This window comes from Amblyomma maculatum, chromosome 8, assembly GCF_055883805.1.
Source record: "Amblyomma maculatum isolate TAMU_Amacu chromosome 8, ASM5588380v1, whole genome shotgun sequence".
In the NCBI taxonomy this organism is placed as follows: domain Eukaryota; kingdom Metazoa; phylum Arthropoda; class Arachnida; order Ixodida; family Ixodidae; genus Amblyomma; species Amblyomma maculatum.
This window is the reverse complement of record NC_139351.1, coordinates 18180590-18196554: the sequence shown is the minus strand read 5'-3', so window position 1 is coordinate 18196554 and position 15965 is coordinate 18180590. Positions and strand designations below refer to the sequence as shown.

Below are 15965 nucleotides of genomic sequence, written 5' to 3'. Positions count from 1 at the left end.
CGCTCCTGACGCATTCCTTGCGGTAGGTGCGCCTGTGGCGGCATCTGTAGACAGTAAAACGAAACTGAAACTGGCTTCCTGGAAAGCTTGCTTTCATGCGTGCCCCGCTTCCCTTATAAAAATGGGAACATCCTTTGAGTTCAATGTGAACTCAAAAAAGTCAGAAGGAAGCAACTTCCTCTGAACTGAGAATTGGCTACTGATTTTGAATTCACAGTGAATTAACATTCTCTGACCATCCTGTGAATTTCCTGTGAATTTCCTTTGAGCTCCCAGGGAACAGACCGTTGTCAGTTTGAGTTGAGTTCACAGGCAGTGGCCAATTTTTAGTTCAAAGGAAGTTCGAAGGAATGATGACTATGGGATATTTGGTGGATGTTCGAAGGAAGTAGGTTCAGACTGAAACATTTGTTCGTATGAGCTTATATTTATTTGAATAGATGTACTTCCTCTGTTTAGGCCTTGCAATTAGGCCTGCTTTCGAAGACCCTGCGACAAAAAATTGGATCACTGTCCACAATCCCAGTGCAAACTTGCGCAACTGCCGGTGACCACCTTGGCTAGTACTCCATTCAGCAAGCAGGTGTAGGCTGCAAAAAGAAAAAAAACAACATTAGAAGCATGACTGCAATGAACAAGCTGGCATGACTGCATGACTGCAATGAACAAGCCTTCCTTAGCTTTTGTAAATTAAATATACAGAGCACGGACAGTGTGAGCGCCATGCAGGCCCCACAGCATTATGCATTAAGGCAAGCATTATGGCCCTGACCATCACTGAAAAGTCAGCTGTTTGGACAATATTTCAGAATGCTCTTGCATCACATGCACAGGCTATGAGCTCGAGGACTTACAGATAACAGCATCCAATTTTGGGCAGCCCAGTGCCTTTTTTGGAGCTTTTTCCTTGTGGGCATTGCAGACACGGCCATAGAGTGAGCTTTCTTCCAGTTCTTCAGGTGAGAACACAACCCGCACCAAGTTACACGCAAACTTTGTTGCTTGATTGCCCGCACTGAGTTTCATGCGGTCAATCAACTGCTGATTTACCATAATATTGCTGCCAATGTGCACCTGCAAGAACAAAAAGCAAATATTAGTACTATGACCAGTATTGTAACATACAACAATATTCCTTGATATGCAATAAGAAAATGAAGGGGCTTTACAAACAACAAAAAACTTAGACCAGCTTAAGAACATTCAAAGAAACCCCAAAATGCATAATTAAGGTCATTTGTTTGCAAGTAAAAATACACATTCAAGAAGCCGTACTTTAACATGTACAACAATGAAGGCATACGAAAACTATTGGATGTTTTTGACACCTTCCCGAGCGGTGTTTTGATCTAATTTTGAATCAGGCCAAACATCTTTTAACATTTTTATTAGTGTAACCTGACAATTGTGTAATATGTATTTAAAGTAACTAGCCAAAAACAGGGCACATAATGCCCCGCATAGGATTGAGCGCTAATAGTGCATTGCTATAGCAGAAGAAAAAACAAGAAATAAGAGATTTTTTAACGACCTAATTTATGCTTGCATTTCAACAATAAAAAAAAAACAGATTTTAAGTCAGAAAATAAAGGGATTTACTCATCATTAACATTGCAAAGGCCATTAAAAGCCAGTTTAGACAGAGCACAGTGCCCACATTGTCACCTCCTGTTTAAAAATACTAACATCCTTTTTGTACATCAGAAGCTCAACCAATTAAAAAAACTGCCAATGAAGGTTTAGCAAAAGCATGCACTCCCTGCTCTGTATGTGCTACTTTGAGGCAACATTTAGTTTCCAGCTTGCACAGGTAGCTTTCATAATTTAACCCCTCAAGCGCTTTGGACAAGCAGCTCGTCCTTGCAAAGATGCCCTCAAGCCATTTTGGACGAGTGCTTGTCCTTGCAGGATAGATCCTCACCCTGAGAGTTTTAGGTGAGTACAGCGCTCCTCTGTGGCTTAGGTCATGCGCCATTAGACAGATGGCACCACTGACCCGTTAACTGCTTTTTGTTCTACCGCTTGAAAGCCTTTTAAGCAGCCTAATGAGAAAAATGGTGCCTGGTAGAGGCAACGCATGCACTGTTGGCCCGTCATCGCGGGAAAGAAGCTTTTCTTCGTTGCCATCCTCGCCATCCGAAGATGGCTCAGACACCAATTTTTGCATTGTTATGGGAAGTGAAGACGACAGTGATGACGTGAGTAGTTCTTCCGACGAAGATGATGACAGCTCAGACGATACTATTGCGAGTTCTGTGTCAGTGGATGAAAATTGACAACATTCCGATGAAACCCCCTGGGCTTCCATTCTTGGTCGTCCCTTGTAAAACATTTCCAGTTACCTCGCTATATGTTACTCGACTAGATTGCTGCTTATTGGCGGGCAGTTGATTTTTCACGTAATGAGCAATAAACTTCACTGCGCTCATTTGACTTAGTTTCTGGTTCAAATATTTTTGTCTCGGATACCTCCTTTTTTATTACACTACCAATAGAAACCAGCAGTAAAAATAAAAACTAAAGGGACACTTAAGCTCCGCCTTTAAGGGTATGATGCGACCAGTGTAGGCTACCACCCAACATAACCAAGCTGTATCAACATGTCTGCGTAGCCTGGGTGTAGCAAGCCTGACTCAGCATTGAAGAGCACTGGAATGTTGATTCGTATTTCACCTTCCCACCTCAAATGAACGACCGGAGTTAGCAGCTCCTCCTAACTTTTGGATATCATGTGGTCTCGTTAAGCCACACAAATCATCGAAGAATGTGTGTTCGGCCATGCCACTTGCCAGCGCCATGCTTTTGATGTTTCATTCACAACACAGACAACAAATTTTTATGTAATGGGGCCTTTAACGATATCGTAATTTTAAGCAATTTTAGCTAGAAATCTCGAAATAATAGTGCTCAAGGGGTTAAAGTGAAATTGAACTATTGTTGGATCAGCTTAAGAAGCCACAACTCCTTCTCAAAGGAGACCCTCCTGGCAATACCATGGTGGTTAATTGCCTTTGACTTGCCAGAGTGACATTGCAGGTGGCTGTCAGGTGCAAGTGGGTTATATGCACATTAGCTTGAATACCATGATGACTGGCCCAAGTCGCTAAAATGACTGATTAGAGGAGCACCAGCTGCGTCATTCGAGTTGTAGTGCAAAAAGATGGCCTTCCGAGATCGATAACCTAAGAAATTGCTGAATATTAAACAAGCTAATGGAAATCTCTTTTCTGATGAAAAGGGCTTTGCTATAGCCCAAGCGAAGTATGCTCAACAGGAAGCGTAAACAAAAGTAACCTTGCACTTCCGATCACTACAGCTTTCACAAAAACTCTTCCAAATCAATATACACACGAATGAACTAACAGTCACTAAAATGAAAGGAAGCAGTTGGGATTTTTTTCATGGTTGTTTTGACGAATTTAAAAAAATAGCACTGTCTGTCTTTTGTCGTTTCTATCAAATTGACATTCATTTAAAAATATCATTATGCTACTAATTATGCAGTCTGTGAGCCCAGCCTCATAAACAGCATCCCAGCCAGGGCAGCCGCTTTTCAGTGGAGCCGAAACGCAAGGTGCCCGTGTGCTCTGTGTTGTCGGTGCACGTTAAAGCACCCCAGGTGGTCGAAATTTCCAGAGCCTTGCACTACAGTATCTCTCATAGCCTGAGTCGCTTTGGACATTAAACCCTAAGAGCCAACCAATCATAAAGAGCATTGCTTCTTGCCTATCTCTGAATTCAGTGACTGCTGACTTCATTCACATGGATAATGAGCTCCTCGTTTCCCTATCCCTGCACACTTCTCAATGGAAGTGCATGACTTGTGGCAGTGCTATCATAAAGCTAGAACCAAGTTCTTGTGTGACCCTTAAAAAAGTTTCATCGAGAAAGGCAGTAATGAGCACAACCATGCAGACACTAGACTAAAGCAACTAACCTGAGCCTCGGTTGGCAGCACAACTGCTTGTGTTGTACACGCAGCATTATTAACGGATTCCGTCCGCTGATTGACCAGCTCAGCAACATCTGAAAAAAACAAAAAAGGAAAGCTGGAACAAAACATACTATTTCATCACTAGCAGCAGCAGCCCATGTAACATTCACCACAGGAGAAAAGCCTTTTCTTTGCCCTTGACTGCATGACCAACCCTTTTCTGTCACCAAATGCGCCATTCAAAATTTAGCTGCTAGACACTGGCATCACTCACGCACTCAAGGCGCCCTATCAGCGGTACATAATCTAGGGGATGCTGATAGCAATTGATGAAGCCAATGCTGACATCCCACTTCTGATCTCTTTGTTCGCTGTGGAAATGCCTGGATTGAATTAACTGCGGAGGACGTTGTAACTACAGTGCAACTGACGGGTGCTGCTATTGCTTAGAATGACTTCATGGGTGCGAATGATGATGCCGAGATAGCTGTGAGCGCTTTAACAGAAGTTAGTCAGATCACATCCCTGAAACAGTTTGTCGGTAGCAAGGGCCTTGAAGAGGTCAGTATGCAATATACATGTATGGCGGCAGCAATACGCCATACATTTGGACAAAGGCTGACACTCGAGTGTGTAGCTGATACTCGATAGCCCATGCTTCACCTATCTCGTGTCTGTCTTTCGTGTCGACATTTGCTAACATGGTGTAATGACCGAGTTAAGTTAGGCAGATTGCTGAGCCAGGTGCCGAGCTTGGACAAGCATAAATTTCCTGTTGTGAAAAAAAAAAAAAAACACCACCTAAGTGACCAAAATGGCACAGGAAAATGAAGCGCATGCCATAAGGATTCCAAGGTCCAAGACAGGACGAGGCCACATATGATAATTTCATACAAATTTAGATTTTTTGGTGTCCATCCTGCGCTCATTCTAGATGCACCTCATCATTTGCAGGAGACTCTGAGGTTAAAATCTGAGGGAATCAAGGGTTCCATTCAGATACGCCGTCCACAGTAATGCAAGAGCACCACAGACCTGCCGCAGCCATCTGGCTACAACTTATACCCCGTGAATGTGTTTGAACCTAATGCAGCTCTCCGGGTTCACTGGAGGGTTGTTGTCACCGACCACTCCAGAACAGAAAGGAACCCAATCCCGCGCCCGTTTTTCGGCCTCGGCTTGAGCAGCACAAATCAGCACAGGTGCTCACCTTGAGTGGCATTTGTTTACCATGCATTTTCATGCAGCTATCACATACGACAACAGGCTCAATCTCAGATGCATGCCGATCCCAAGCAATGACATGTGACACGCAAGTCACTGTAACACAAACAAAGCATGCTTGCAGAGCAGGAGTGGCAGCAGTTCATCTGCTACGTGCACTGCAAGAATGGTGGTTGGTGGCGTCATGCAGCAGCGCCACGGTGTAGCTGAGCACTACTGTACACCACCTATAATGTGTCGCAAAGACCACTACAGGAGGAACACCAATCCTAATCCTCAGTGTAGGGGGAACCTTATTGCAGCAACATAATCTTACTGGTGCTTTTACTAGGACGTGCTACAGACCAAGAGGTCTTATTCATTTAAGAGTTAGCACTTGAATTTGTTATGCTTTACGTAGCATCTGGTGACACAGCAAATAATTTCAGTCTCATGGCAATGGAGATCAGCATTCCAATGGCTTCAGAAAAAAGCGATCACATACCAAGCATCTGACGTGCTTCATCTCTTGCGGCCTTATATTTCTTCATTCTTTTTTTTTTGCAGACCCCACTTCATCCTCAAGCTCCAGGACTCTCTTTTTTGCATCTGTTGGCTTAGACATTTTGTCACAGCTGCACCTTTCCTGCAAAACGACATGTGGCAAGGTCTATTCCCTAAATTGTATTTGCACTCAAATGCATCATACAAAAATCATTCAGTATAACGCATTGTGCAGATATCTGGTTCCACACATGAGATTAGCAAAATAGTGACCAAATGAAGACCACTGACAAGAGAAACGTAGCATGGACACTGTTTAGGGTTCAAAGCAACACTTCTTAAGGAGGAACATTAGCCCTTGAGCAAACCTTGGCACATAAAAGGACATGGTAATGTTTAACTGCGAGCTGACACCATCCAGCATCACTACTGCTCAAGTGGGCAGAATGCCCACTTGAGCAGTAGTGGACAAAACAAAGGATGCATTTCCAGAAAAACAGTTTGAGCCCCCACGCATACCGTAAAACATAGCCACTCTGCTGTATGGTAGGTTCATGGTGTTTTATGTCCCAAAGCGACTTAAGCTATAGCGATGAGGGATGCCGTAGTGGTGGGCTCACCTGGGGTTTTTTAATGTGCAAATGACATCATACAGTACACAGTCAACTTGCATTTCACCTCCACTGAAATGCGGCCATGAATGCTGGGATTGTACCCATGTACAGTCGTGAGCTTTATGAAAGGGAGCATGCGATCCCGTGGCAGATAGCCTCATCCAGAAGTAGTGGCAAAGTGCAACGGCAGCATTGAAAATGAAGTGGAGAGAGCGGTGCCCTTCCACCTGTTGGCCGTACCCCATGCACTGGGAGCAACTTTTACATCGGCAGCTAAAAATCATTGCAGCATTATGCTGTTGGTAACTGATATCACTGCTTGCTTTGCTATGCTCTGACCTAGCAACCCAGCGTAGGCTGGTAACTCAGGCAAAAGCGGCAGCCCAGGCCACTGGAGTCTTAGAATGGAGACTCCACACACTGCCTCCCCACCACACACACTTTTTTTCCCCTTTTTTTTTAATAAAGTTTTCTCGCTCTGCGCGAAATCTGAGGAATGGCTGGTAGCGAAGAAAGGAAGCATGTTTGACGCTTCAATAAAAAGAAACAAACAAATGAATATGAAAGTAAATGAATGCGACAACACGTTAGGCGCTTTTATCTGCTTAAACTTCAGTCGCCTGCAGCTGTGAAAGCGTCCGTTTCGCTGCTGCACTACCAATTGTCTCGGAACGAGCATCCTGGGCATCTTTAAAACTTGTTCTAAATCAGCTTCAATAATCAAGGAGCTGCCATTCTCCATGCCGCACCGTTCCGAGACGACGATGCGGGCAGGGTTTTTTTTTTTTTTTTTTTTTTTTTTTTTTTTTTTTTTTTTATAGAGCCCAAATTGGGAAGCCTACTCCTGTTATCACGAAACACCGAGAATTGAATTCAGGTCCACGTAACGACAGCAGCCGCGTTTATTCTTCTTCTTATTTCCGCAAATTCAGCTCATTATGCATTTTTGTTTTAATTTCACGCAATTCCCGGAATCAACTGTCTACCTCTTTCACCATGTGCACTACTGTCACCTGCCGGTTAACACAATGCGGTCGTAATGCGGGCATGTAAACGACTTCGCGACACGACTCACCGCGAGTAGCAAAGGAAGGTGTTTCACAGGTAAACATTATTAAGACACGAATACGAAAAGAGACAAGAGACGTTTGACTACTTACCCACTCCGAGAATGAACGTAGGAGAGTACGACCCCTCCTTCCACTGGGCATGTAGTACCCCTTGGTTTGGAATAATCTTCCAGTATTTTGGATTATCCATCAGTTTCGCCTGCAGTTCTTTTGATTGTAGGTTTCTTACAGGGTAGCGGTCGCCCATTTACATGATCGGCCATTTGCACAACTCACGCTAAGAAAACACGACGAATACAACGAACGCGAACAATCAACTTCCTACGGTCATGAAACACATAGTGAAGCATGCCGCCGGCTGTTTTCACGAAAACGATAGCGCTAGAGTCTCAAGCGCCATTGCAAACTTTTAAATGCATTTTTGCAAACTTCACAAACTTTCAAAATAAAACTTATAATTTATAAACAACCTTAAACGTTTGTTTTTTTAGTAGTAATATGTGATGCGTAACAAAACACAAAATAATTTAAGCAAATTATTGCCACAAGCAGCTGCAGCGCCCTTTTTTTTTGCTGCGGAATTCTTGTGGTGCATGTCAATCTTCATTGGTTTTACTCGCCGTGAGAACGTTGGTTTTACTGGCAGTATTCGTAACCTCGGTTGCGGGGGCTTCTGTGCGTGGTGGTACCGACGTACCGACGTCGCTGACGTATTAATTGCTGGTCTTTAAACTGTGATAGGAGGTAAACGAGCTTGACTTTCGTGAACAATGTGACATCCGGTACTAGGCACATCGTGAAGTGCATTTAACTGCAGGCTTTTGAAGCCGTTATCGATGGTGCTGCGGTAACCGCCTACCCGTCGAACGCACTGGAAATGCCACCACGGTAAAAGCGTACTTGCGCGACGTCAACGTCGGGCCGTACCGAAGTGCACTAAATCACGACGGAAGCAGGCCGCGCTTGCTAACAGCGTCGCCCTTGGCGTCGCTGCGAGCCAAGAGTTGCCAGGCTGCAATGCCGACGCAAATACTGACGAACCCTGCCAGCCCTGCGCCGAGCTTTGTTGCGTACCGTGTCAGAGTGCTGAAGCAGCGGTCACGGATGTATGTACATGCCGTCTCGCGCATGCATTGCCATCGAACCAGCGGGCTGCGAAAGCGATGAATTAGAACCACCTGGCATTCTTTAACATGTATGAAAATTCTTGAATGTATTATATTTTATCTTAAAAAATTCAGAGGGGCAAGAAATAGACCAAGTAATGCCACACACACAAAAATAAGCACAAGAAATGAATGAAAAGAAAGTTATCTTTACACTTAAGGACAAAGGAAGGAAGGTGGTGAATATTATTGGTCCTTGTGTGGTGACTAAGAAGAAACTTGCGCTAAAAATAAGATCTAGCGCGCGAAAAAAAAAAAACATGAATTTAATAAAAAATGAAAAAAAAAATTAAAATGATGTTTACTTACACAACAAAGAAACGAATGCGATTTTGTATATTTTGATAAATGTATAATTGGTTTATTCAAAAAAGTTCGGAAGTTAAAAAAGTGCAAGGGATACTAATGAAAGAAAAAAAAAATGAGAAGTATAGCTGAAAAAAAAATGAGCTTCGTATGTTTTCGCTTAAGAACAAAAAAAAGACGGTATGATGCAGAAAGAGTAAAGAGAACTTACTTTCTCTTTACTTGAGGACAAACAAAGGAAGGTCATTATTGATATTGCCAAAGAGAGCCAGTTTAAAAATGAGCTTCCTTCTGTCAAAAGAAAGGAAAGTCTCAACAAGGTGAGCTCAAAGGAAACTTCCTTTAGTCAAAAGAAAGGAAAAGTCTATAGGAAGGCTGTTCAGGAAGCAAAAAGGAAAAACAAAGGAAGTAAAAAGGAAAATTCGATTTTCATAAGGGTTAGCGGTAGAGAAAAATGCTTTCAACGAATTAGCAATTACACATACCGAAAATGTCAGCAGCACTAACATTTCTTTCAGCGCTGACACTAAAAGCATGTATAAAACAGAAGACGCTTATTGAACTGTACTTTTGTTTTCGTACAAGCCGGTGCTGCTATGGTGACAATTACATCAGTCTATTTTCTTATAGCGCTTGCATACAATAAGTGTCTCGTTCAACGGACGATGAGCCTGCATTTCAGTAGGCAGAATCCCGACAGCACCACTACTTGCATCTCTGAGATTTTACAAAGGCAAAGCAATAGGAAGTAGTGCAGTGCTTAGAGCACTCAAGTAAAAAAAAAAATGAACTCGTCACAATTGCTCCTGAAATCTGGGAGTCATAGGCAAATATATACGCAAGTAGGAATCAATAATATTGATCCACGAGTATTGATCAAAGAGGCAAACTTCACGCGCATTTCCCAATCTATTGTGTCAACGACTTCACTTAAGGTTAGGTAATATAGGCGATCTAACGAATAAATACATGTAATTATAAATTTTCACACTTCGAAAATCAGAGTACAGAGCCTTAAGTATTTTTTTTTGTGTGTGTGGAGATTTCCGATCCTATGAGATATTTTGCGCAAATTCATGGAAAAAACGTAATGATTTTGGATGCCATTGTATTACTAGAATACATTACTTCTGGTGATACCTTCTCATAAACATGATTTTCCAAGCATCAGAGGGCAAAACCGGTACCCGTGGATGCTGCAAAAAAAAAAAATGTGGCAACGGAAATCAAAATCAAATTCAAGCGCGTGCAGCTTGCTTGAACGCCGTAGTGTTAATGCCCTTTTGAAAGCATGCGACATAAAGTGCCGATTGATGGAGAAACCTTTGCAGTAGCCCTTTCTGCAATTCCAATTGTTACTTTAAAAAAATAAAGGCGCTAGGTCCGAGTGTATTGTCTGGGCTACCCCACGCCGCACATTCACAGGTGCGATCCCGCTACTGCAGAGCGCGGGAGCTTTTGCCTGCTGCGTTTCCGCCCTGGGCCGATTCGCTCCTCCTTAGGCGACCTGGTCGCCACCGAGCTCGCCCGGAGCCACCATATCGGCGCCCAGCTTAGCGCGGACACCCGATCAACATGGGCAGACGTGGGGCAGGCCTCCCAGCCTCAACCCGTCCTCTAGCGCCAGCCTCCAAGCAGCTGGATTACAGGGGCACGCCACTGCCCCCGGCGGAGACACGATCAATGCGGCTGATTTTTATATGCACTTTAGTCTAATTCCCTCATAATTAAAATCCTTCTTTTTCAACTGGATGATGTCTCCGGCGCACATGTGCTTTCATGTTCTTATAAGGAAATTTCTGGGATCAGTTCTTTTTGACAGCTGAAATGTCACAGTGCTGAAATATACGCTAGCGCAGTAGAATCTAGTTTTATATTTAGCTCAACAGATGCCGCGCTAAGCGCAGCGACCTAACCTCCTTTCTCGTTCGCTCGCTGGCACCAACCTCGGTCCCAAATTGGAGCTTCGATACCCGTTCGAAAGATGGGAGGCCGATGCAAAGAGCGCGATATTTTGAATGGCCTCAGCACATTATAGGATCTGCGATACTTAACATCTCAGGCAGTTCATCCTCTAGACCACCTGCTCTTTGTTTCAAAATTATGGAAGCGAATATTGTTGAACGGTAGTATGCAAATCGTAAATCATACTCGGTGGAAAGAAGTTTCTTCTTGATGAGACCGCTGTTTGACTATTTCGATATGGAAGAACTCGAGCACCACTCGATAATCTGCAAGGACTTCATATTATTGTAAATCACCCAAGTGCGTTGAAGTGAATAATCCTTTTCTGCTTTTCAGGTTTTTCGGGTTACAGGTGTTTCCAACGTATTATCGTCTTTACATAAACAAAATTTGATACGAATAATTTTCTCATTTTTTTAAACGATATCGAATAGTTCTCACAAGTTATTATATAGCCTTGAAGCTCGCCTGGCAATATATTACGTGCAAAAATATTGTCTCTTGAGCAGCCTGAATTTCCCTAAGGAATAAATACTGTGCAAATGCAGAGAATTTCCTTTTAAACCGCAGCGGATGCAAAGACAGTGCCATGATTAAGAAGGATATTTTTGCCTGTTCTGCACAGACCATACCGAACAAGTGTATCAACGCGCTCGAAGGTGAAATGTGTTTAAGTGAAGCTTCTTTATTTGCACCATGCTTCAGTGGAATGGCATGCGGGAGGAAAACGTTAAGGGACTCCACCTTTTATATTTCAAATACAAAATCTCGTTACTGAACTTTTTAAATGTTTGTCTTTATTTCAGTTACGTATTATCCCAGTTAGAGCATTATAGTGTGAATGAAATCTGAAAATATCTGACAAAACACTTCTACGAGTCTGATTTTTTGTCGTCGTTCCCAAGCTGCTTTGTATTAAATTCGATGCAGTTACCCTTTTCATTCCATCTCTTCTGCCCAAATAAAAGCAATAAAGAAACTGAAGCCGTACCTAACAAATTACAAAGTGACCTGTTCTCTGCTGAGTGCTCATGTGATGCGGTTTTTCTCTTCTTCATTAACAGCCACTTGTGAAAGATTTTGTTTCATTTCAGTAATACAAAGCAACTCGGGAACGATTGCAAAAATTTGAGACGCGTTCTAGTGTTTTGCAGGATGTCTTATGTTGCAATCACAGTGTAATGATCTAACTGGGATACTACGCAACTGAAACAAAGCCAAAGATTTTACCTTCGGCCCTTCAATCCATGGAAATGCATTACAACTTTCGATGATGACGGGTGGCACCGCAAGCATTGCCCTGTACAATGTGCAAGGTTTTTCTGCGCAGTTATAGTGCCTAGAATATACTATCAGTATACTCTAGGAACTATAGCGCAGTCGTGTTTATATGTTTGCTCAGCCGTTCATTGCAAACAAACTTGTGCTCATCTCTTTCTGGCGGTCATTATTTCTAAGAAATCTCTTGCACGACAAAAGAAAATGGAACAGACAGGGAGACGGCCAACCGACACGCTTGAGTCTTTGATTCCCTTTTCTATACGCATCCTCTGCTGTGTCACGCTGTGCTTATGGACTATGTAATAGTGCGCTGCGCTCTGCAACTGCATTTTCGCTTGTGACAGTGGAATATAGTGTGCGGGATTCTCTAAGGGGCTGATGTTCCGCTCTCGGAGCCAAATGCCGCTCTGCTAGCTCAGAGCACAGTGGTGTCCCCAATGAATGACACGAGCACCGAGGACCGAAGGGTTAACCGTTTATTGGTCGTCCTCGGCTGCGCGCGCGATCAAGCAATGGCCGGGTTCATCTGAGCAGTCAGTATGGCTTCGTGGTCGCGTCCGATCTCTTGGCCCGTCCGGTCCGCACTGCCTTCGGTGCACACACAACACACTCACTCACTCACTCACTCGCCGTAGCTTGGGCAGCCGCCGAGGAAAATAGAGGGAGAGCCGCGAGGGGAACGGCTAAAGCCCCTCTAGGCATAGCCACATGCGAACGCTTTTTTACAGGGGCAGGGCTCCACGAGGTTAAAAAAAAAGAAACTAATGAACCATGTCACTTACTTCACAAAGCCGTGAAGTTTTGTTTTCATTTTCCTTGAAGTCAGCCCACCCGATTCTGTACAGTCAAACTTTTTTCTTTTTGTGTTGCACTGGCCGGATGGGAAACAAATAAAAAAGCCTTTTGCCTTCGCTTTGTCGGTTGCGGACACTGAAGGCGCAGCAGCACAGCATTGCGATGAAGCTTTCACGGGCAGCAGTTTCCTAGTGCTGGTTCGAAAATGGCGACCAGCGTGCGCCGGAAACGAAAAAATATATACAAAAGCACAACGCTCGATTACATGTGACACCCACTGGCCAATGGGAGAGCGGAGGAGGCTGGGGAGGCAGGAAGCGGCGAGGAGCAAACTCTGGGGTAGAGCGCGGTGGCGGAAAGATCTAATAACCGTAGTACTTTTCGAAGGATACAGGAGATTTAGGAATGACTCCTTGCCATTGGGCACCACGGGTGGGGCGCCTTCCCCACGTTCTTCACCGCAGAGGGCACCCGCGAGAGGGCGACAGCTCCGAGAGGAGAAAGAGGGGAGCAGCGACTGGCCCAGAGTGTGACTATTTTCCACAAGAGAATATAATACTGTACGACCGCAAGCAGGTAATTCAATTTAGGCGCATTGTCAGACATTGATGTCATCAGTATGCTTGAAGTTTTTGCGAGTTTTCTCTGAAATGTCAGGGCTGAGTAACGAACTTGGTAAAAACAAGACATGTGTATTAACCAGTCGAACCGCCGACGTCGCCTTGTGCCTGTAGCCGTTCGGACTGCCTGTCACCTCGCTACCACCACCGCGCAATTCAGTATAACATACAGCAACAGATGGAATAGGGGAAGCTTAAGAAAACGATACGTTTCCTAACAAATAGCGAATTTACAAGCTCGTTTGCACAAATTAGGCCAACCTTTCGCTTCAGCGGCGAAATTGAAATAACAGGTCACATATTACTTATCTGTTTGGCTCATTTAGCTCCTATGCAATGCAAACCTGGCGGAGTTGTCTACAAAGTTGTCTGTCCGTCTAATGCGCCCAGTTTCAGTTTTCTGCACGAAATTCCTACGAATTAAATTGCGCTGGAGAGCTTTGTAGAATCAGCATTCATTTTGAAACTAAGCCCTACCTTAGCTTAATAAAAGGTTGCACTGCAATTGTATTGCTTTTTTAATTATAATATGTGACACATTGCGTTGTGGCATGGAGTATATTGCTGAAAATAATTCCTTCCTCGAGAAAACATTTCAGCAAGCCTCTCGGAGATCGAGAGCAAAATGACTTACTTGCTGAATATTTTACTACTTTCCGAGCTACACAAAATATAAATTCATTTACTTTTTTTACGTGCTTCGTTGTATTCAGTGAGTATTTGCTATGCGCTAAGGCGCTGTTTCACAAATAAGAAGAATCGATAATCAGGCAGTCAGTCTTGTTGCAGAAGCTTACGCCACATAGAACATCTGCCTTCTACAAAAATATTTTCTTCTACAAAAATATCAGTAGCCGCTAGGCATCATCACTTATGCCTTTCATGAGTTTTAAATCTAATTTTAATTAGATATGTGTAGGAATGTACCAAATGTTGCGTTTAGGAAGCTTACCTTGATATTCCTGCGCATGCTTTAACGTGTGTTATTGGCAAAACAAAAGTGACTGTGCTTTTTGTCAATAATGCTTTCGCAGCCTGCTTTAAATATATTCATTTGTGATGCAGAAAAGTCCGTAATAAGAGAGAATATTACTTTAAACTAAAATGAAACCTATCACGCAATGATTGTATGCATATGACACATGATGTTTTGAAAGGGACCATGAAAAGTTATTTACTAAACTTATAAACGCTCATGAGCATCAGGTATCCGCTAATTCCTCTTCGCAATACAAACATTTTTAAGCTGGCTACATTAGCACTGTAGAAGGGCGGTTTATTAGGTGAGTTGGTGAACCATGACGAACAGTAGCATAAGAGCGCAACATGAAAGAGACGAAGAGGAGAAGAGAACAACAACGGCGCTGAACTCACAACTGATTTAAAGAAATAACGGGAGACCATATATATACATACACTTGGTGGACGCACATGCGCATAGTCAAATTTGATGTAGTGAAAAATATGAAAACACATCTAAAAAAAAACCCTATCACACGGACGTGTTTAAACTCGCGACGCGCCATCCATTGTACAACATGGTCATCTCATTTACTGTCAACGCTACGGACGCTTTACTACACAAACATTTTGCTTCCTGTTTAAATGAAAGGCCTCGGCGATTTCTCTAGTAGTGTGGTCATTGTGAAGAACTAATATATCAGTGTCGACATAGAAAGGTACACGCTCACACGTATTGCAATGTTTTGCCAAGTTAGTTTAATTCTTTTGTAATGACCATGCATGCTCCATCGGCCTGATGTTAATGCAACGGCCAGTCTGCCCAATATACGTACCGCCACAGGACTATAGAATTTGGTACACTATGCCCATCCTGCAAATGATGAAACTATTGGCGTGATTAACATTGCATCAGTTCTTGCTTTTTGTGTCCCCCAGGTTTATTTGAACTGCTGCCGCTACCTTGCCAATCTTATTATGTGCGGAAAACAACACATGTACGCCACATTCGGCCCCCTACTGATATACTCCGATGTGACAATACATGTACATATGGTACGAGAGCAAGTTTCTTCATTTTTTTTCTCTATCTGTCCGGAACACTTCAAAGCACGCAAAACCGATAAGGTTCTGCGTTCAGAACCTTATCCATCCATACCTCTTGTCTGCATACAAGAGGGATGCCCCAGGGCTCTGTGGTTTCACTACTCCTTTATATTTGCTACTACTCCTTGCAATATTTCGGTTCATCCTGATGTTACTGTATATGTACTATATGCAGATGAAATATCATTCTTCGCCGCTGCAAAATGTATTCCTGCCCTCTGCAGTTCCCTGCAGGCTTGCTTAAATGCACTTGATATCTGATTGGACAAATTTAAGTTGGTTTTGAAAATGTGCAAAAGTTTGTTCTAGTCTTTAAAACCGCTTATACGTTTCGTTAACCTACTTCTCAGACGTCAGACCTCAAGTGGAGTCTGCGGGGTATTTAAGGCTTTAAGTACGATGCTGGTATGGCTTAGAGGCGTCCCATCAAGTCTAATGTT

At 43.3% G+C, this 15965-nt stretch overlaps 1 protein-coding gene and 1 non-coding gene across 2 annotated transcripts; both read right to left on the bottom strand.

The window, feature by feature from the left end:
- Positions 1-371: 371 nt before the first annotated feature.
- LOC146180638 (uncharacterized) lies at positions 372-7568 on the bottom strand. The gene is made up of 5 exons (XM_084576102.1): positions 7416-7568; positions 5643-5783; positions 3938-4026; positions 855-1074; positions 372-590 (listed from the first exon to the last, which is right to left on the bottom strand). Exons 2-5 carry the CDS (start codon positions 5686-5688, stop codon positions 508-510), a joined length of 438 nt encoding a protein of 145 aa, XP_084432228.1. The 5' UTR covers positions 5689-5783; positions 7416-7568; the 3' UTR covers positions 372-507.
- Positions 7569-10168: 2600 nt separating this feature from the next.
- On the bottom strand, positions 10169-10467 carry LOC146180637 (signal recognition particle RNA). The gene has a single exon (XR_014700466.1).
- Between the last annotated feature and the right edge of the window lie 5498 nt (positions 10468-15965).

Coding starts and splice junctions, on each gene's coding strand:
- LOC146180638 (XM_084576102.1), bottom strand. CDS start 5,688: ATGAAGAAATATAAGGCCGCAAGAGATGAAGCACGTCAGATGCTTG. Junction 4,027..5,642: donor TGAAGCACGTCAGATGCTTG/GTATGTGATCGC, acceptor TGTTTTTTTCAG/ATGTTGCTGAGCTGGTCAAT. Junction 1,075..3,937: donor TGCTGCCAACCGAGGCTCAG/GTTAGTTGCTTT, acceptor TTGTTCTTGCAG/GTGCACATTGGCAGCAATAT.